This window comes from Nomia melanderi, chromosome 2, assembly GCF_051020985.1.
Source record: "Nomia melanderi isolate GNS246 chromosome 2, iyNomMela1, whole genome shotgun sequence".
Lineage (NCBI taxonomy): Eukaryota > Metazoa > Arthropoda > Insecta > Hymenoptera > Halictidae > Nomia > Nomia melanderi.
Window position 1 is genome coordinate 10,185,428 of NC_135000.1, and position 19,285 is coordinate 10,204,712.

At 35.7% G+C, this 19,285-nt stretch overlaps 5 protein-coding genes and 1 long non-coding RNA gene across 15 annotated transcripts in view; 3 read left to right on the plus strand and 3 right to left on the minus strand.

Moving 5' to 3' along the window:
• Positions 1-4,722, minus strand: part of ckn (CRK like proto-oncogene, adaptor protein) — a 29,192-nt gene extending 24,470 nt beyond the window's left edge. The window contains exon 1 of one of the 4 annotated variants that reach the window (XM_076364885.1): positions 4,526-4,722. Coding sequence is in view for 1 of the 4 variants with exons in the window: in XM_031990584.2 (XP_031846444.1) it covers positions 2,561-2,576 (16 nt within the window). In the remaining 3 variants the exon portion in view is untranslated. Of the gene's footprint in view, positions 1-1,705; positions 2,194-2,560; positions 3,519-4,066; positions 4,310-4,525 lie in introns of those variants that run through there. The other 3 variants (XM_076364886.1, XM_031990584.2, XM_031990587.2) reach the window with 3 other exon arrangements.
• Positions 3,207-4,351, plus strand: LOC143174259 (uncharacterized). Its single transcript, XR_012998071.1, has 3 exons — positions 3,207-3,493; positions 3,602-3,957; positions 4,079-4,351. It is a non-coding gene; the product is annotated as an uncharacterized LOC143174259 (long non-coding RNA).
• A 155-nt stretch (positions 4,723-4,877) lies between the features above and the next one.
• Sirt7 (sirtuin 7) lies at positions 4,878-8,874 on the minus strand. Of its 2 annotated transcripts, XM_076364887.1 has the most exons (5): positions 8,680-8,874; positions 8,433-8,530; positions 8,008-8,223; positions 7,495-7,903; positions 4,878-7,413 (listed from the first exon to the last, which is right to left on the minus strand). In XM_076364887.1, the coding sequence occupies exons 1-5, from the start codon at positions 8,776-8,778 to the stop codon at positions 6,742-6,744; spliced, it is 1,494 nt and encodes a 497-aa protein (XP_076221002.1). In that variant the 5' UTR covers positions 8,779-8,874; the 3' UTR covers positions 4,878-6,741. The 2 variants fall into 2 exon arrangements, with proteins under 2 accessions (XP_076221002.1, XP_031846540.1); XM_031990680.2 differs by having other exon boundaries at positions 4,878-7,903; positions 8,680-8,793.
• Positions 8,875-9,443: 569 nt separating this feature from the next.
• LOC116433034 (histone-arginine methyltransferase METTL23) lies at positions 9,444-10,697 on the plus strand. The gene is made up of 2 exons (XM_031990681.2): positions 9,444-9,817; positions 10,108-10,697. The coding sequence occupies exons 1-2, from the start codon at positions 9,653-9,655 to the stop codon at positions 10,690-10,692; spliced, it is 750 nt and encodes a 249-aa protein (XP_031846541.1). The 5' UTR covers positions 9,444-9,652; the 3' UTR covers positions 10,693-10,697.
• A 266-nt stretch (positions 10,698-10,963) lies between these two features.
• LOC116433035 (acyl-CoA-binding domain-containing protein 6) lies at positions 10,964-12,049 on the plus strand. The gene has a single exon (XM_031990682.2). The coding sequence runs from the start codon at positions 10,968-10,970 to the stop codon at positions 11,661-11,663; it is 696 nt and encodes a 231-aa protein (XP_031846542.1). The 5' UTR covers positions 10,964-10,967; the 3' UTR covers positions 11,664-12,049.
• On the minus strand, positions 11,716-19,282 carry LOC116433031 (rho GTPase-activating protein 44). 6 transcript variants are annotated; one of them, XM_076364882.1, is made up of 10 exons: positions 17,990-18,165; positions 17,437-17,590; positions 17,065-17,350; positions 16,768-16,992; positions 16,397-16,694; positions 16,076-16,315; positions 15,158-15,939; positions 14,911-15,086; positions 14,548-14,595; positions 11,716-14,463 (listed from the first exon to the last, which is right to left on the minus strand). In XM_076364882.1, exons 1-10 carry the CDS (start codon positions 18,040-18,042, stop codon positions 14,161-14,163), a joined length of 2,565 nt encoding a protein of 854 aa, XP_076220997.1. In that variant the 5' UTR covers positions 18,043-18,165; the 3' UTR covers positions 11,716-14,160. The 6 variants fall into 6 exon arrangements, 5 of the variants coding, with proteins under 5 accessions (XP_076220997.1, XP_076220996.1, XP_031846536.1 ...); XM_076364881.1 differs by having other exon boundaries at positions 11,716-12,205; positions 14,144-14,595; XM_031990676.2 differs by lacking the exon at positions 17,990-18,165 and adding an exon at positions 19,200-19,282 and having other exon boundaries at positions 11,716-14,595.
• Between the last annotated feature and the right edge of the window lie 3 nt (positions 19,283-19,285).

Here is a 19,285-nt window from a genome sequence, read left to right on the forward strand (position 1 = left end):
AACATCAGCAAGGGTGTTCCCATTTAAATGGTCCGCCCTTGTGTAAACAAACGCGACAGAGGTGAAACGAGCCATCGGCGGACGGGTATAATAAGTAGGTTAGGAGAAAAAATAAATCCTCCTTGTCCGGAAGCATTTGAAGCATACAATTTTTCACGTCTCATCGAGCCGGTGTACACGCCTGCGTATTTATAACGTCAATAAGAAACCTGGAATATTTGTTAGGGGCACATCCCCGTTACCCTTCCCAAAAAGATAAACGTGACGCCTGGTTCTGCGCGGACCTCTTTTCTACTTTGATGAACCGTGACCCGTACAGCGACACTCCTAAAATACGAGACCACGGAAATATTGCAACAGTCAATTCTTGACATTCCTGAGATACCTTGTTTTTCTTTTTGTTATACGTGTATAAAAAAGATACATGCGAATAATATTCTATATTATTTTTCATATCTAAAATTTTAATACTTCAATACTTCAATACTTCAATAGTTCAATAGTTCAATAGTTCAATAGTTCAATACTTCAATACTTCAACAGTTCAATAGTTTAATAGTTCAATACTTCAATACTTCAATACTTCAACAGTTGAATAGTTGAGTAGTTGAATAGTTCAATAGTTGAATAGTTCAATACTTCAATACGTTATATTTCAATATTTCAATATTCCTCATATATTGAAATATTATCTTATTTCAATATTCTTCATATATTGAAATATTAATATACGTTACACGTGAACAATATAATCACAGTGGGATTAATTAATGCGCATCGATTCCACTGTTGTTCCCCGGGCTCAAGGTTAGCCCCAAGGTCGCGGTACACTTATTTTACGAGTACCAATGAAGATGTTAAAACGCGAGCCCCGTTTAAAAGGAAAAGAAGATATGCACGGCTTCAAATATTAATAGCGTGAATCGGAAAGTAGGGTAAATAAAGTTGACGGTTTTACGCTCGTCCCGTGTCTTTCTCTTCCTACGTTTATATCCCTCTTTTTTTTCTAGTCCCTCTCTCGCGCGTCCTCCATCTTCCCTTGGATCATTCAATTCTCCGTTGAAACGTCTAATGTCCGAACTACACAATGAATCAATAACGGAAGTTGGATACTACTCGGTCGAGCATAACAATGAAAGGCACATAAAAAGAAGAAAAGATGATTAAGTAATCATGTTCATGTATATTCATCGTTCTTCCCTCGAAGTCCTTGATTTTATCCCAGGAGATGACAAATAAGGAGAAAGAAAGGAGAGACAAAGGAAACTTCTTGGAAAACATCATTGGTATTGCTCGACTACTGAAAACCAAAAAATTCAATATGATAATTGATCGGATCATTGAACCGTGGTAACTACTTGGGAATGTTTATTGTTTACGGACACTGCTGGCATTGCAGCAGTTGTAATTTACATTCAAATCTAATGGCGTTTCAACGGATGCATTGAATGTAATAAATAACATACCTTCATTGAACAATTAGTTCCATGGATTACTGTATTAAATAATTTATAATGATCAAAGTTTGGAATACTATACTGTTCTACAGTGAAATTGTGTAGTATTATGTAGTAATTATTACTTAACTTGTACATGTAATCTTTACATACTTGCAAAGGAATTTTTACCTAAAAATGATATTGTTAAATGAGTGATAAATACAGTAATCTCATAAAATCTGATATTTTTAGTATTTAAACATTACCTTGACTTCTATCAATGGAACACCGAACACGACACAAGGATGTGTGAAATGTTACATAATCCTATCACTTCTAGATATCCTTGAATCTGTCTCTCTCAAATAAAACAAACTTACTCCGACAAATGAAATATATAGTACAATCAAAACACCATACACTTCACGTGCACACTGCAGAGCGATCACTGCATCGATTTATTGTTACCGTAGCATAACAATTCTATATTACCTACAAATTATAATACTGTTACAACCATCAACATTACTCAACGATTCACCCGCATAATCGACAGCTCATCCCACAGTAGAAAACTCAAAAAAAATTCAAAGGCAGCATGAGACTCAACGGTTGCACGTCAGTTAACCAGCACTGGCTGGTACGCGCAACAAAGGACTGATAAGATTATCATTACTATTCCATACAGTGGTACACAGAATTCTCTGCAACAGTGGAATGCCAGATCCCAATAGTCACGCGAACAATCCCAAAGCAATAACAAAATAATACAACGATTACTCCAAATACATGAAAATAGCCCAACGCAATGAAGGCCGTACTTAGCGCTGAAAGTAAGGGGTCCTTGAAGCATCAGCAACGTGCCAGCTGAAACGGGGCGCCGAACACTTTGAAAAAGGAGTAACCGAATCGAGGTGCATCCCAGCAGGGAAACTCCGGAGTCACGTCCCGGGAATACCCACGGTTCTATGGGCTTCAAAACACCCGATCGGGACGCTGGAAAATTCGCGAAACGCGAGCAACGGTCCGTCGAGGCGGCGAGCTGGCGGACGCTTGGCTACAAGGAAAGCCGAAAGCGGCCAAGAGAAATAAAAGGAAGAAGGAACGAGCATTCAGCTTACCGCTAATGCGCCTCATGGCGGCCCACTACACGGCTCGTATCCAAAAACCGTCGGGCTGGTCGATCCAGCGGGGTATGCGAGTCTCACAGTTCACTGTAAACACCATGCCACACGTACGAACACCGGTCATCACCTACGCAGTGCACACGTCAACTCTGGAACGCAAGATTCCCGCGCCATTACACACTTCTGACGAAACTTGTCCCGGACAAGGAAGATAACCTGGCCCTGCGACGACACACCGTCTCTCCTCCTACTACGTTAACGGGAGCGACCACGGTGCCCCTCGGACCAGGGACAACATAATTGTCGCGCGGCTAACCGAGTCTACGCTCCCGTGGAAATGACAAAGAAAAAAAAAATATCAAATCCACCGCGGGGGGACACGGAGACGAAATTATTATTCGGTGGTCGCGGCGTACGCGTACGGAAACAACGGTCAACGAGCGTAGTGGAAAACCACTTGGTCGCGACTTCTCACGTAGCACCGTCGTGCGCCGTAGTTTCGAATGCCACCGTTAGAGCGCCCGACCGACCGATCGGTAACGATAAATCTCCTCCTTGTATGGATTTAGGTCTTCTTCCCCGAGGCCGAGCGGATGCTCGCTTTTCGAAATTTATTCGACGGTAAACACGACCGTGTGCACGTCCTGTTTGCTTCCATACACACACACATATCACACACACAGCCTCCCCCCTTGCCCCGTATTGTAGCACCGGAATTTCTTGCCGCGTTATCGTGCCCGTGAATTTTGCTTTTTTTTTCCCCCCTTTTTCACGACTGCGAGTCGCGCGACAATGCGACATTGATACCGTAGAAATGTTACCATTATTATCGGGATATACGAATCTGCGACGATATAAATTGGATTAACCTCAACCGGTTTCAGTTTCAATCGCACGAATAAAATTTATCTATTTTTCTTTCAACGCGTGCGTAGTGAATATTTCAGGAATTTCTGAAGACAGTGAGACTTAGGATCTCTGTCGCAGCGTTGAAATGCATCGAATTAATTTCTTTTTTTTTCTATCGGTTTTCAGTGGATCGTTTTCGGAAGTGAGAATTTTGAACTTAATTCCCGAAATAAGTTCAAAATTCTCACTTCCGAAAAAAAAAGAATTCCCGAAATCTTTTTTTTTTCTGTGGTCGAGACTTCCGTTATAAATGATTCCTAATGTCATCACGCGTACACGCGTCACGAACGCACGTGCCGCGCACGCATTCGTTTTGCTGCACCGTGATACGGTTGAAGTCAGATGGTGTATTTAAAAGAGATAGGGAAAGCAAATGAACAGACTGATTAGATAACAGCTCTTCCCAGAGAATCAAAGGACACGACACTTTTCCCCCTCGTGTAACCTTCGCGAATATTTTTCAACGATTACCATAACCGACGGTAACAATAATAACATACATTCCCCTTGCTAAAATAAATAGTTGATTGCAAATAGAATTTTGCAAACGATAAACCTATAAATTGAATATTTTCACGAGGATGAACGTACCGATTATTTCAGATGTGTCTGGCCATTATTCTCCGTGTCTACTTAGCGCGAACATTGACGATACCATTAAAAATTTCATAATTATATTATCTCGTACAGAGACGTCATAAAAATAAAATAACGTTGCAAACAATCGCATGTTTCGAAGACTTCACTTAAAAATGGACGGGAACGAGAACGAGAACGAGAACGAGAACGAGATCGAGATCGAGAACGAGATCGAGAACGAGATCGAGAACAGAATGTAAAAAAAGAATTATAGGCAAACAAACGACCGTAGCAGATTTAAATAGATTTATATATCTCATTGAAAATTTCGTGTTGTGTATTATGTATCTAGCCTTATATTTCTCGTTCCTTTTGTTCTTGCCGTTTTCAATGTTTCCCTATTTTGTTCTGCTCGCCTTCTCCTCCCCCCCCCCCCCACTTTAATAGTCCTCGCCAACAATGTTCACTCACCGCTGGTTTCTGCTAGACGGCTCTCTTATTGTGCCCGTTCTCATCCGAATACATCTTCCACGTTTCAAACCCGAACTCGCACTTTCGCGACGAGCGTAAACGCTGTAAAATCGCTGCCATGCGAAACCGGCCCTTAACGACGACAGATTCGCCGCTTTCGAGGGGCACACTTGACAGCGATTTGAGTAATAAACATTATTTACAGCCGTCTAGTTTCTTTACGCAAGAAAGCCAACGAGAAGAAAAAAAGGAGAGGACAAAGAAAACGGACGGAGAATACTCGCCTACGCCAATGGGATGTACATGGTGCCGCGAAAGAATGCTACCAGCACTTTGATCATGTTTGCAAAGTGTTTTATTAGATGTACGATTTGCTTTCGATGATGTTTACAATCAACTATATATATTTACGTGTTTTCTTTTGCGGTGAGAATTTCTTTCGCGACACCCTGTACATGCGAGAGTTCACTGTGTACCTTTCCTACGTCTGTACCATTTTGATTCCTCTCTTTCTTTCTACCTGCCATTCACTGCCGTTTACTATGAACGCTGAAAATATTAATTTTCAATTGTTTAATTAGTGTTTGTCTGTTTCTTTATTTATTGGCTTCGCCTTGCATTGATAGAAAAAATGTCGAACGTATAAAATGAAATCTTACCTTTATAACGTAAGAAACGAATGACAGTTAAAACTTTGCATAATTTCAAAGACCGATTAAGAATAGACCGAAGGCACGAAAGAATTAATATAACATACATTGTATATACATTTTGATTATACGTTAACGGATAAACTGCGCTCGGATGTATCGCTCGGTGAAACGGCAATTAAAAATATACCAACTGGACACATTCGTTAAAATTAGATTACTATGTTAAGCGCTTACAATGATTACTGAAAAATACAAAATAATAATTATCATGTTTCAATGGCTTATTACAATATCTTAGTACAAATTTATTGGTTCATATAAATAAACATATAAATAAGAGTAACAATTTACGAATACTAATATATAATACCTGACATTGGTAATACTTTTTTTTAAATTTAACAATTTTAAAAATTGAAATTTAGACGATTCTCACTTGAGGAATGCAACCGAATTTATGTTTTCGTGTGAACATCCCTTTCTTTTTGTATGAATTCAAATAAAGAGTTTATAAGAAGCATTGTTGTCAGTTGAATAGTACGTTTTAAAAACAGTCTTACGGTAATTAAAAGCAGCAAGTTATAGTTCCCATAATCTTAGTAAGATAACTCGTAATAAAGGCAGATCAGCTGACACGTTCAATGAATTTTCAACGATAGAACTTAGAGGACGTAAATTAAATAAGGCAGTTTTACTAATGTCCCTGAACGGGTATCCCTAAATGGTTCATGCAAAAACCAGAAAAGAGAAATTGCGTATGAAACTGATCGTTTTTCTTATCTATTCGTCGATCGACGTAAAATAAAGACTAATATAATCTTGATTTGAGATCTTTTATGAACAGTCTAGTAACGTTCATGATACCCATGTTACGGTCGCTTATTTTATATTTACAGAAGTGGAATGATAAATGAATACAATGAAAAATGCAAAAAGTTTCACACGTACAACACAATATAAATCCAATTTTCTTTAAGAAGAAAAAGAAGAAAAAAAAAGAAGAAGATTATAATACATTCAACTATACAAATACAAAACTAACAGTAAAAATACACAAAATGTAATTGAAATTTATCACTTTGGTTACTAGGAATTTATCGTGATCTGCGTAACACTCATCTGCTTAAATAAAATCTTACAATTAAAAATCACAACGTAATTGACTTATACGGTATAGTAATGACTGTAAATCAAACATGTTTCACATGAAATTAGTTGTAGGAAAATTTACAAGAGAAGAATTTTGAAATCAGACTTATCGGATATGACTATCCACCGAATTAACTTACTATAAAATTTTACTTGTGGAAGTTCCATTGATAAAAGATAAAACTACCTAGAGCTTTTTTTTTAGATCTTAAAAACTATTGTCACGATTTTAATTTGATTATTCAAATTTTCGATACTGGAAGTTAAACCGCTACACGTTTGTAAGTCATGTTCGCAGATTTCATCATGATATGGAGGCATCAAACATATAAGTATTATTATATATCATATGTCATACATTCGCATTATAACAGAGAAGGAAAGAGTTATATACCGCATCAGTGAGAGCAAATGCTACCGCTTCTTCTTCATGCCTTTGCGATACCCTTTGCCAAACCATCCTGGATTTTTAGGCGGTGCTATCGGTGAATCGGCTTCGATCACCAGCGTTTCCGTATCTTTTATCTGCTTACTCTCAGATTCTATTAAAATATTGTCCGTGTCCCTTTGATAATAAAGGCAAGTAAGCGAACCCTCGTTTTCCATACAAAAGGTGCAAGCTGGCTTCGGTTTTGGCATGTTTATGGCCACGTCTGGGATTTGTATAAATGGATAATAGAAAAGTGGTGTTAACTGAGGACACATGTACATTGGTGGAAATGGTAAGCCCATGGATAAAAATGGTAACGCGGTAAAAAAAGGCGCTGAATAAGAAGACATAGATTCAGTCATTTTTTTAGGTGAGATGCAATCTTCCTCTTCTTTGGTTTTCGGTTCGATATCCTCCTGATAGTTATCAGTGACTTCCGTTAATTCTTTATGAGCGACATTAGACGGTTCTTCCAAGCAAGGCTGACTTGTCGTACATTGTTCGTTATTCTTAAGTCGTATAGCATGAAAAAATATTGGATCCTTAGCACGATTGTAATGCGGTATTTCCAATCCCAGATGAGACATAATTTTCTTCATAACTTCATCGCATTTTCCATTTATTTTTAAAACTGCATTTTCATCTTTCGGAGTCCACTGCAAATTTACAATATACAGAGAAGGACGTTTATGAATTGGTCTGTCCATCTGCCAGAGCCATGGATATTTTTTCAGAACCTTCAAACTGGAACCCAAACATAATATAACATCCGCTTGTTTCGCTGCTCTTGTGGCACCGTTCCAATTAATTGGCCATGGAAGATTGCCTCTTTCACCGAAATGAACAATCGAATCTTGCAACACAGAGTTACATCTCTGGCACAATCTACCAGTACCGTGCGAATACCGAGCAGTCTTTTCTGTAACATCAAACAATCTCCAATATTCTCTATATGGTTTGCACGTTCTACAAACTTCCACGTACATGTTCCCATGAACTTCAGATAAAAGGGTACGAGGTATTCCACTACGTAAATGAAGTCCATCACAATTTTGAGATACTACGTGTTTCAAAACTCTTGCCTTGTACAAGGCATACAGAGCCATATGCGTTAATGTTGGCTCTGCCTGACTTAAATCATGATTTCTGTAAATATATCATATATCCATCGTATAAGTATATATACTCATTGATAGCAATAAAAGAAATAACAACGAATCGTTCGAAGGTAGTAACAATTTTAATATTACCCAATATCTTTTCCTTGCTGTAAACGAGTCCAAACTCCATTCGTCCCTCTGTAATCGGGAATAGAAGCTGCTGTACTGATGCCAGCACCAGTGTAAACAGCCAATGATGATGCTCTGCTAATTGCTGCAGCCAACCGTATACACTTCTCCTCCAAGATTTCTGGCGCATCTTCCACTTCTTCTAATCTTGCCTTTACTCTATGTCTTTTCTCTTGTCTGACAAATTAATTAATAAGATTTTACTCGTGATACATTACACTCGTGCTTTCAATACCGGTACATCATTACAATTTATATGAAAATTTCCTAACTATTTATTTCCCATGATCGTATCCTATAATATCAATACTTAACAATTACTAACAACGTGAAATAAATTAATATACCCATAAATGTAGATTCAACGATTTTCAAAATGGCTATACCTCAAATTAACCTCTTTCACTACGTCACTGCAGGAAAGAAGTATCCCCGTTTCCTCTGCAGTTCTGTCTGTTTCGGATTTTTGTAAAATCGCCGCGACCTGAAGAAAAATAAACAATACAGTATTCTATGGGTGTTGTTTATGATCCATCACAGTTTTAAGACCGGGAAAAATAGATGAAAATGTTGGTTAAATATCATGCCGAAGTAATTACGATTAAGCAGTATATATTAAAGTTACGTATGTACTTTTTTAAAAGTTGCCACTCGTTCATCTTTAACTTTGAATGCTTTAAGTGCAGCAGAACGCCTTCTTGATAGGAACTTCTCGTTACCAGCCTCCTCCATGTTTAATCAAGACGGCTGTAACGCAGAATCGCTCAAGTATTGCTAAAATAGCACAAATGTCATAATAATATGTTATACTAGTAGATTTTTACAAATTTCTTGGAGTCATGAACTAAAGTATGCATGAGATACATAGATTATTTGATAAAATTCATTTTAATAAAACATTAAAATATTATATTCAATCCGTTAAATGTTGTATGTAGTAACATAAACCCTGATATTTCATTTATTTTATCATATTTTATGCTGATATAAAACATATTAATTATTAAGTCTCAACATAAAAGTATATGTATTTCAATATTATTTTATGATGTTAATATACACTATTTTATTCCTGAAATCACCATACTGAAAAATCAATTTTAAGTAATTTATATAAGAAAATCTGAATAGGAATTTTCAAGATTTAAACAAAAATGAAGTATCAAGTGCTAGATAATTTGTAGTGAACTGTTCTCATAGGTACATCGTTTTTTTCCATGTGTGTGTAAAACTTACATCCGCATTGATCTGCACACGATTATTCGACATTGTATTTAAGATAGAAATATAAAAATACAAGAAAAATAGTTAAAAAATATTATTTTTATAAATGCAGTAATAATGATGTGCATGCATTCCGAATAGAAAAGCAGAATTTTCCGGTGAACGATTCCCGCCATTTCGTTGTTTAAATGCTCTCTAAATGTTTGCATTTTCTATTGTTTGGTGTGTAACGACGACAACTCTGGACAAAATAGTGATTATATTTTCCATTCAGAAGTTATTTGTAAACGATGAAAACTTTCAATTTATGGTTTCCATTTCAAACAACAATAATTTAGATCAGAATAGACATGTATTAGACTAAATGGTTTGAAAGTTAGTCATGCCAGGTTTAGAAGAAAGTATTTTACACGATAGCAGTTCACCCACAGAGAGCCTCATGTCCGATGGAATTGTCTCTGAGCAAGTGAAAAAATTTTTATTCACCTCTCGTAAAACTCAGGATAACGTAGAGTGTAACGAAAGCTTAGAGATTTACATCCCAGAGGTAATAAAATTATTTCACAAATTTCACGTAAGGGTTAACGAAATGGTTCATAAAATTTTCTTTCATGCTACCGGTGTTACGTAGTTTTTGGTTATGCATCTTTTCGAAAGTTTCCTTGTGTTTATTACTTATATACCTCCTATACAAAAATTTATATATGATTCTTTAGTAAAATTCCTTTTATAACGAGCCCCAATTTGTAATTTACTAGAGAGTGAGTAAGCTGACATGACTTTCATATATCATGAATCTTAAATATTTCTTTTCTAATAATATATTTTTTGTTACAGTTACTTCAAGCTAGTTATAGTTTTTATACGTGGCCTTCTGCACCTGTGCTTGCTTGGTTCCTTTGGGAACATAAAGAAGAACTAATTGGAAAAAGAGTTTTAGAACTTGGATCTGGTACAGCGCTTCCTGGGATTTTAGCTAGTAAATGCGGCGCTATAGTAACTTTAAGTGATTCCGCTAGTCTTCCCAGGAGTCTGCAACATATAAGAAGAAGTTGCGAACTGAATGGAATTTTATCTCAAGTACAAATTGTTGGTATAACATGGGGATTATTTTTATCTAGTTTATTCTCTGTTGGACCGTTAGATTTAATTCTTGGATCTGACTGCTTCTACGAGCCAACAGTGTTTGAAGATATTGTTGTCACAATAGCATTCTTGTTAGAAAGGAATCCAAATGCAAAATTTCTTTGTACGTATCAAGAACGAAGCGCAGATTGGTCCATAGAACATCTGTTAAATAAATGGAATCTTACTTGTACTCATATATCATTAGCCGGACTTGGTACAGATTCTGATGTAAATGTATACGATTTAATGCAAGATCACACTATTCATTTGTTAAGTATACAACGTGCCACTTGAGAAGTTTGTCATGGCTTCTCGAGCCATCATTGTAGTACGTGATATTCCTTGGACTATTTCTGCCTCTGAATTTGAACAGTACTTTTTAACATTTGGTAAAATAAGGCGAATAAAACTTTTATTTAACAGTCGTGGCATTAGCGTAGGAAAAGGCATTGTGCAATTTTATAACGAAGCTGCAGAACAACGTGTACTTAAGACATCTCACTATTTGATGGAAACTGAAATAAAACTACAATTGCTGTATGATATAAAGGAAGACAAAGCTATCCGCAATGAGTTTAGAGGATACATTTAATAAAGCTGCAAATTATTTGCAGAACATAGTATCAGAATTAGACACCAATGAAATTCTTAAATTCTATGCTTTATATAAGCAGGCAACAACTGGATCGTGTAATATTTCGAAGCCCAATTGGTATCAAGTGAAAGCCAGACAAAAATGGGAAGCATGGAAAAATCTAAACGATATGACTTGCAACGACGCTATGATTAATTATATAGAAGAACTAACAAGAATAAGTCCTAACTGGGAAAAAGATATAGAATCTGAGCCGCAAAAAAGGGTCGCTGTTAGTCGGTTAATGAACGCAGAAGAACAAATAAGTGACACAGATAAAACCTTTTTAGATTGGATTAAAGAAGGCCATGAACAAAATGTACAAGAAACGTTGAAGAGAGAGCAAGGACTTGTAAATATAATGGACTCAGAGGGTTTGTTACCAATACATTGGGCTGCAGATCGTGGACACGTAGGAATCATAGAACTTCTAATTAAAGAAGGAGCAAACGTGAATTCGCAGGACACGGATGGACAAACCCCGTTACATTATGCAGCATCGTGTGGACACATCGATGTTGTAAAATATTTACTTTCCATTGGTGCAGAATCTATAAAAGATAATGATGGTATGAAGCCCAAAGATGTTGCTGATGTTAATACATTGTCATATTTACTCAGCATGGAATAGTATGTAGCTGAATTTGTTCATAAAATTATAATACTTTTTTTATTAAATATCATTGCTCTCATAAATTCTTTATTTATGTACAAATAGATTCTGTAACAGTTTTCATTACATTCACAGCCTAAGCACTCCTTAGGTAAATGCACAACTTGTCACAATGGTAATTTAAAACTTTTTTTTACATATCATTGTGTTGCTTATTACGGAACATAAATACTATCCGTTAAACATAATAGAACGCATAAAGAATGCTATGCCTTTTGTAAATATTTTCAAATTGATAAATGCAGAATATACAAGACTTGTAATTTTCTTTCATAACAGTATGAAATATTTGCAGATGTATTTAGACCGTTTGTAAAAATAAAACTTAAAGAAAATAAAACAAATATTTTTGTATTAGTTAATTACTTATTACGAAAAACCACTTACAAGTTCATGTCTGACTTGGACAGAAATCGTAAGATGATTTCTCCAAAATATTCTCTTCACTTTCCCAGCTGATACTTGGTGATGTATTTTATACAGGGTTTACTCCACGGATTCTTTAAAATAATGAAAACAAATTAAATTATTTAACTTGTTAGGAAACTTATTAAAAGATCGTCAAAGAGACTGTAAACTTTTTACTTTTTTCTAATAAAACTACTATTGTACGTTTCCTAATGTTATTGTCTTTTAATTAAATTACAACTATGAATTTAACAGATTACTTGCACAACTTTAATGGAATGAACAAAATTCGTATGATGCAGATTTTCAATTTTCATCACCAAGCGAACAGTCATTATTATTTATGTTACATTTCCGTCGGTAATATAATTTTTCTTAATTGTTTGTATGCACAACCCTTTTTATTTTAGCGATATAGCAATTAAATAATTCCCTAACAATGGAAGAAGAAAAAGGAAATTTGTAACATAAATAAGAAAGAAAATATTTATCCTTCATAAAAAATTTCCGTTATGATAATCTAACATTTTCAATGTAATACATTATTTACCACCCTGAAAATTTACATCTCGTTTCAAGTGTTTTTATTTTTGCAGATTATTTCTATTAAAAGTTCTGCAATTAATTATACATATTTACTAATCGTTTCTGCCAATCACACTGCCCTTTATAGTTTTCGTTTAGTAATTTCTTTACTCTTTAAGAAAAGATCGAATTTATTTGTATGGTAAATAATGTATTAATTAAAATACCACATCATTATATTTGGTTCACTTATTTTGCAAATTAGCTGTATCCTTAATGTTTTTAAATACTGGCAATTGTTTGATGTAAAATTAATCGGACGCAAGTTTGTTGTATACTTTTTTCAAATGGAAGAATAACGTGATACTTAAGAAAAATTTGCTACCTTATCTCTGTCAAAATTATCGATCATGAAATAATGTTTACTCGTATGATATGTTACACTGATGATTATAACATTCTTGTTTCATTACACTACACTATTTACTAAATTCATTTACTTTCAAAATCATAAAATCAATGTAGAAATTTTCTTGTTGGTTGAAACATTGTTTAGCAAAAATCTTGTATGTACGAATTATTTGTAACATAAATAAATATGAATTCAATAAAAACAGTACCAAATAAAATATTTTCTATTTTATATTACGCTATGAACAGGGACGCCCTTAAAAAAGTGGTGCGTTTGGGAAAATTTCCCTTTTAAAAATCTTCAACTATAGTAAAATAACAACGAAATTTTACATAATAAACTTACACGATCAGATATAATTAGATTTTTGATCACATAATTTCAAAAGGCACTAAGAAACCGAGGAAGAAACATTTCCCTCTGATTAAAAACCTTACATGAAACAGTAACATTTTAACTTTTTAATTATATAAATAATATTTACTCGTTCCACTATTTTTCAACAAATATAACTAGTTTCGCCAAGTGCGCAAGACCTTGCAATAGGGAATCTAAGGGCGGCTCTGATCACGAGAATATAAGAATTTGTAAACTTAAACCGTATATCAAGCTAGAGATCAATTATCAAATTATTTTCTTATCTTTATAATACTTCTGTCATTGTTACTGTAGTAGGTACAAAAACTGATAAATTCCAAAAATATCAGAGTTAAGTATGAAAATTAGATATAACTTCTTAAGTTACATTTAATATACAGTTACAAATGCTTACAGATTTTAAACATCAAAACTTGCGGGCAAGTTTCTCCTTATTATTCGTTTGCTATTATTTTAGAGAAGTAAGAATAGGCACTCTCTACAAAAAATGAAATTGAAAGTGTGTTACTTCACGGTGTTATTGACTCGATAAGAATTTTCATAGTCGCCGAAAGTCTCGGTACTTCCGACACCCATCAAAATAAGAAAAATTTACAAAACTTACATTGCAGTCATTCTCTATAATGCCGTTATTCATCTTGTTATAGAACCATCGATTGTTAAAAGTATCAGTGATTTCCTTTAAAAGTTCATTTATGAATAATATAATAATCACATTTTATACAATTGACCTCAGAGATTGGTACTTTCTTGATCCACTTTAAGCCGTGCGGTGGGCGGCGGTGGTGGCGGTGGCTGTGGCCTTGGAGGTCTTTGATGGAACCGATGGAACCTCGGCGAGGCTGGGACAGGTTGTTGCGGCGATTTAAGAGCTACTACAGTTTCAGTCTGTGTTTGAACATCGATAATGTTCCCTTCCGATCTGGTTCGTACGTGAGCTTTCGTTTGTTCCGGTGCACATAGCTTTGCAGGCTTTTCCGATCGTTCACCGTACAAGGACATAGATGACGGTCGACTACCTACACTCGGGCTTCTCTGCAAGTTCGAAGCCATGTTGCCATTGTTGTCGCCCGTTGAGCAGAACACATTGCCATTGCCACGCACTTGTATTATACTGACCTGTTGTTTGTCCACCGAATACACATGAGCTCTTTCCAAAGTTAAAGGCTACAGATTTTCAAAAAGAAAAAAAAAGAAGAACACATTAACAGCTCTGAAAAGCGTTGTTTCGAGGAGAGAGAAAAAAGGAGGAAAAAAAAGAGAAAAAAAGTATGAGAAAAGAACATGTTCGTATTTCTTAGCAAAATGAATGATTAAAACGATCGTTCTCCACTTTATTTGTAGCTTACGTTATTGCATTTCAAAATGTAATATCCAGGCAGTGATACTTGTCGAGTCCACTGGCAATAACTACATTCGTTAAAGGTTATCTTACATGTACAAACTGGAATTGAACGACGCTCGAAAAGGATTAATACTCACTCCTGTCTCAGTGTCTAAATTTTCGTTACTGTGACGCGGATGTTGTCTGATGAGGCTCGAAGGTCGAATCAATCCAGCAGGCCGTTCCGGTATAGCGGGTTTGCTGGTTCTGTCCAGTGTGCTTATATTCGTGGAACTGCTATTGTCCAACTTTCTGCGTAACTCGACTGTTTCCTCTGTAAATTAGAGTAGTGATATGACATTGTAATATCATGACCATTAATAGGGATCTGTAAATTATATTTACCTGTGTTATGTATTACATTGGTCATACTTCTCGGAGCAGCGACTGGTCTTCGTCTCTCCAATGTCGAAGGATGAGGTTTCTCTGTAATTACCGGTTTTATCCTTTGTATCGAAGTTTCAGAATTCTCTGCCTCTGACTTGTTGTTCAACGAAATCTCCCCGGAACTTTTCTCTACGTTCATCATCATCGTGTTCAACTTCCTTTCAGGTTTCTGCATTTCTTGGTTTCTCTCGTCTACTTCTGTGTGCATGCTACGCAACTCATCTGGTACTTCGTTAACGTGCTCTGAGCAACCCAGAGATTGGTGATCTACAGCTACACTCGCATCGTGGCTTTGCTGTTTGGCTTCAACCTCTATATTTGCGTCATGCTTTTCTATATTATTCTCATGTTTGATTGATAACTCTGTATTTATCACATCGTGTTTATGAGTCTTATGTATCGGACGATTAAGAGTCGCAGATGTTAAAGGTCTAGGTGGTTTGTCGGGAGTAGGTGGCGGTTTTTCGTCGGGTTTTTTGTCATGTTTATCTGGAGTGGTGCTGTTCGGTGGTGTCGGAGCTGGTTTATTTTTTCTACGAGCTGCTGGCTTAGGACTACCTTGCGGAGGACTTTCACCGTGATCACTGAGACTACTATTCGAAACGCAACGACGCATGCCGTTTAAAATGCCGATATCCAAATCACGATCAAAATCTATTTCACCAGGAAAAAACCAATTTGCGTATGTAATCAACTGATCCACTATAAGACTAGAATTATTAGCTGTGCTCATATTCATTCTGAAATAGTAGTAAAAAGTATATAGATAGAAAATTATCATACTATAAGCAGCTAAGCGATGCGTCGTATAGCAACTAAATCAGAACACGTCCCGTAAGAATCGTATGTAAAAGAAAAAAGAAACAGTTTTCTTACACCATTGTATTCGCATCCTCTTGTGGACTCCATATTAAATTAGGCGCAATAACAATAGCAATATTTTGCGGCGACATTTTATTTATATCTTGATTCTTGGTGAGTACAGCCAAAAATTTAATTAGGAACCGTAAGTTTTCTAAGTTTGCGGGTGGCAATTTATGTAATACTTCCCACAGAGCCCTCAATCTTGTTTCATTGTTTGTTATCTTTGCCGCTGCCATCCACTCGGGATACAATCTTTATAACAATAAAATATGAGATCTTCCTCTTTCTCTCCTTTCAGTTGTTTAATATAAAAAAAGACAGTGTTCCACTTACTTGTATGTTAAAAGAGGCTCTGGAAGTTCTCTTAAATAAGATTTTAACGCACCAGCAATTACGTGTGGATCTTTGTATTCCAAAGCAGTTGGTAATGTAAGACAGCAGGCATCTAAACTTAACTTAATTCGTCGCGACTTCGACGCTGCACCGGCTATTCTAAAAAGGCCTTCTTCTTCCATACCTAGTCGTAACAGGGCAGACACGCATAATTGGATAGGCAATGCGATCTTCCTATTGGTCACCCTAAGATGCTCTTCAAGTGGGTAACCATAAACTGGTTTCATTTCATTGTCATCTATAATTAAAAACAAAACATATTAGCATAGTGCCGATGAAATTAAAACTGACGTAAACAAGAAATTATTTACTTATATAACTCTCTAATCCTGGAATAAGTTCTTCCAAATAATGTAATGCACTTTCATGATAAGCTCTTTGAAGTTTCACGTATTGGATAATAGTATGCGCTAATTCAGTTTCTCGTGACATAAGCTGAAACATTTCTGCAGCTAACTGATCTCTACATTGTTCGACCTTAGCTTCAGCCTCTTCTAATTCTTCTCTTAAGCTGTCCACCTTCGCTGCACCCGCACCTACAGAATTAACGTGTCGCTTAGAAAAATTGAACGCAAATGTTTAACTTTGTATCTAAAGTTTCTAATTACTGGCACTATGCTTGCTGGCTTGCTGATATCTTGTCCTCACGCTATCCATATCCAAGATTAACCGAGCTAAATTTCTTTTATGCTTTAATATATTTGGTACATCAGTATCTAAAATATGTTGTAGAGGACTTGTTACATATTGTTCGACTTTTGCTTCGTGTTCAATTGTTTCATTTGCTAAATACATTTGTGCGCGACCACATTCTATAAGCGTAAAACCCATGAGGCCATCTTCGGGAGCGTTTTCTAGCATTGTTTGCCCTAATACATATTCCGGACATTTTTTCTGAAAATGAGACACATTTAATATTCATTAAATTATCGTTATCATTGCGTCAAATTGTTTAATAATAAACTGTCATCGAGTGTTACCAGCCGCTTTTCTTTAATCACAACATCCTGTGCTATAGTTTGATTTGGAGGATTAGCAAGCCTTTTGCTTAATCCAAGGAGCGCCAACCTAATTTGTTCAACATGTTTGTCTGCAGCTTGTAAATCATCTGTGAGTACTTCCGTCTTACCAGCTCTACAAAAAACAAACAATGGAAATGAGAACGTTTGATACGCCAATGAGTATAAAACAAAACAAGATTCTAAGTTGTGTAAAGTCACTCCATTTTAAGACTGTCTGATTCATAAGTTATTTTGGTGTACCACTCTTGCTACTATTGGTTACGCTTTAAAATTATTCAATCCTCTACACTTGAAACCATAGAAAAATAAAACAAAACTATATTCTTTGTTGTCTTGTTGTTAAATGCCAAGACACCAAGTAAATTGTTTCATTCATTCGTTTTATGCATTAACCACGAATGATTATACTTTAATGTGTATTTTACTTTTCCAGAAAATAGAAACAAAGATATCGAAACGATTACTGAAAAAAGTAAACATAGCTGAAAAATATCTAGGAAAAATTGATTACCTAGAAAATGTTTGATCTGCGAGCTGTTTAACTCTGAAGAATTGTTTCTTCATGATTGATAAGCATCTAACACCTCTTATGTAAATAAAATTGTATTTTACCCAAGTAGATCAATTATGCTAACACTTGTCACTTGTTGACTTTAATGTTCACAGGTATGCATTTTTAATGGGATCGTGCGACACTAAAAATACACAGGTCTGACAGAAAAAGAAGGGAGACTCTTTTGCATTGCTCCAAAGACGACAATTCGTCATAGTGTGTATGTACAGTGATTTCACACCCTCTATGGACAATCGCTCCGCCTTGGACCGGCCTATCTTATTGTACCATCGATGAGTTTCCTCCTTTAAACGACGTTCACAAAATTCAACACGAAAATCTTCAGTTTGTAAACGTGTCAAAACGTCGCAAATTTTAGTCACGGCATTTTATACACTTGCTCAGTTAAGCGACCGTATCAAAATGCACCAGAAACCATGAATTGATTTTGCACCTCACATTCTTCCTCGCAACTTCGATTTCTTATCGTTCACCGTGCTTTTCTTAGTATCTTCCAGAATTCTATCGGTGCATCCGATAACGGGATAATCAACGAGTTTTTACTAAGCAATAGTCCGCCATTTTCGTTTCTCTTTCAGATTCGTTTTAGAACGAGTAATCGTTCTTTCAGCGGGAGAATTTAAATTGGCATTTCAAATCGTTGAAAAATGTAATTTAATTTTTTATTTAACGTCACTGAGTCGTGCTCTGAAGTTTTTTTTAATACTGCATTAAGTATTGATAATTTCTCGGTGGTAACGATTTTAATTAATATTTAATTTTCTATACTATTCGTAGAAGCGATAGAAAATGTTCGTGGCGCCATCTGTGAAACAGTTGGCACACCATTGACACGACAATTCCGACGATTTCTCGCAGATGGAACCTCTAATATTATCGAATAACTTTAATTGTATAATAAACATTAATTCATAAGCGATAATCCATAATGGATGATTACACTTGTAATATAATGTATCAAAAGTAGTTTTCAATTGTAATATTTCGTACCGGCCTACTGGAAAGATTCTGATACTCCGCATTACATGTTACCACGCTTTCACTTTTAAATGGTTAGGTATTCCCTGTCCTTTTCTATTCACCTGCCAATAACAAAGTGATAGTGATACACTATTGCAAAGAATTGGCAATGGTTTCGAATTAGTACCTTTAAATCCACCCAAATATGGAAAGGCTACCGTGAAAAGTTTCACCAAAGATTTCACTTCTGTAACGATGCTCTACATTAACGTA

Bases quoted from the DNA above. Each gene is read 5' to 3' on its own strand.
- LOC116433034 (XM_031990681.2), top strand. From the start codon at position 9,653: ATGCCAGGTTTAGAAGAAAGTATTTTACACGATAGCAGTTCACCCACA. The intron at 9,818-10,107 runs GTAATAAAATTA...TTTTTGTTACAG, and splicing joins TAGAGATTTACATCCCAGAG to TTACTTCAAGCTAGTTATAG.
- Sirt7 (XM_031990680.2), bottom strand. From the start codon at position 8,778: ATGGAGGAGGCTGGTAACGAGAAGTTCCTATCAAGAAGGCGTTCTGCT. The intron at 8,224-8,432 runs GTATAGCCATTT...TTAATTTGTCAG, and splicing joins GTGAAAGAGGTTAATTTGAG to ACAAGAGAAAAGACATAGAG. The intron at 7,904-8,007 runs GTAATATTAAAA...ATATATTTACAG, and splicing joins CAGCAAGGAAAAGATATTGG to AAATCATGATTTAAGTCAGG.
- LOC116433035 (XM_031990682.2), top strand. From the start codon at position 10,968: ATGAGTTTAGAGGATACATTTAATAAAGCTGCAAATTATTTGCAGAAC.
- LOC116433031 (XM_076364881.1), bottom strand. From the start codon at position 18,042: ATGAAGAAACAATTCTTCAGAGTTAAACAGCTCGCAGATCAAACATTT. The intron at 17,591-17,989 runs GTAATCAATTTT...TGTTTTTTGTAG, and splicing joins GCAGATCAAACATTTTCTAG to AGCTGGTAAGACGGAAGTAC. The intron at 15,940-16,075 runs GTAAGAAAACTG...CTACTATTTCAG, and splicing joins GAGGATGCGAATACAATGGT to AATGAATATGAGCACAGCTA.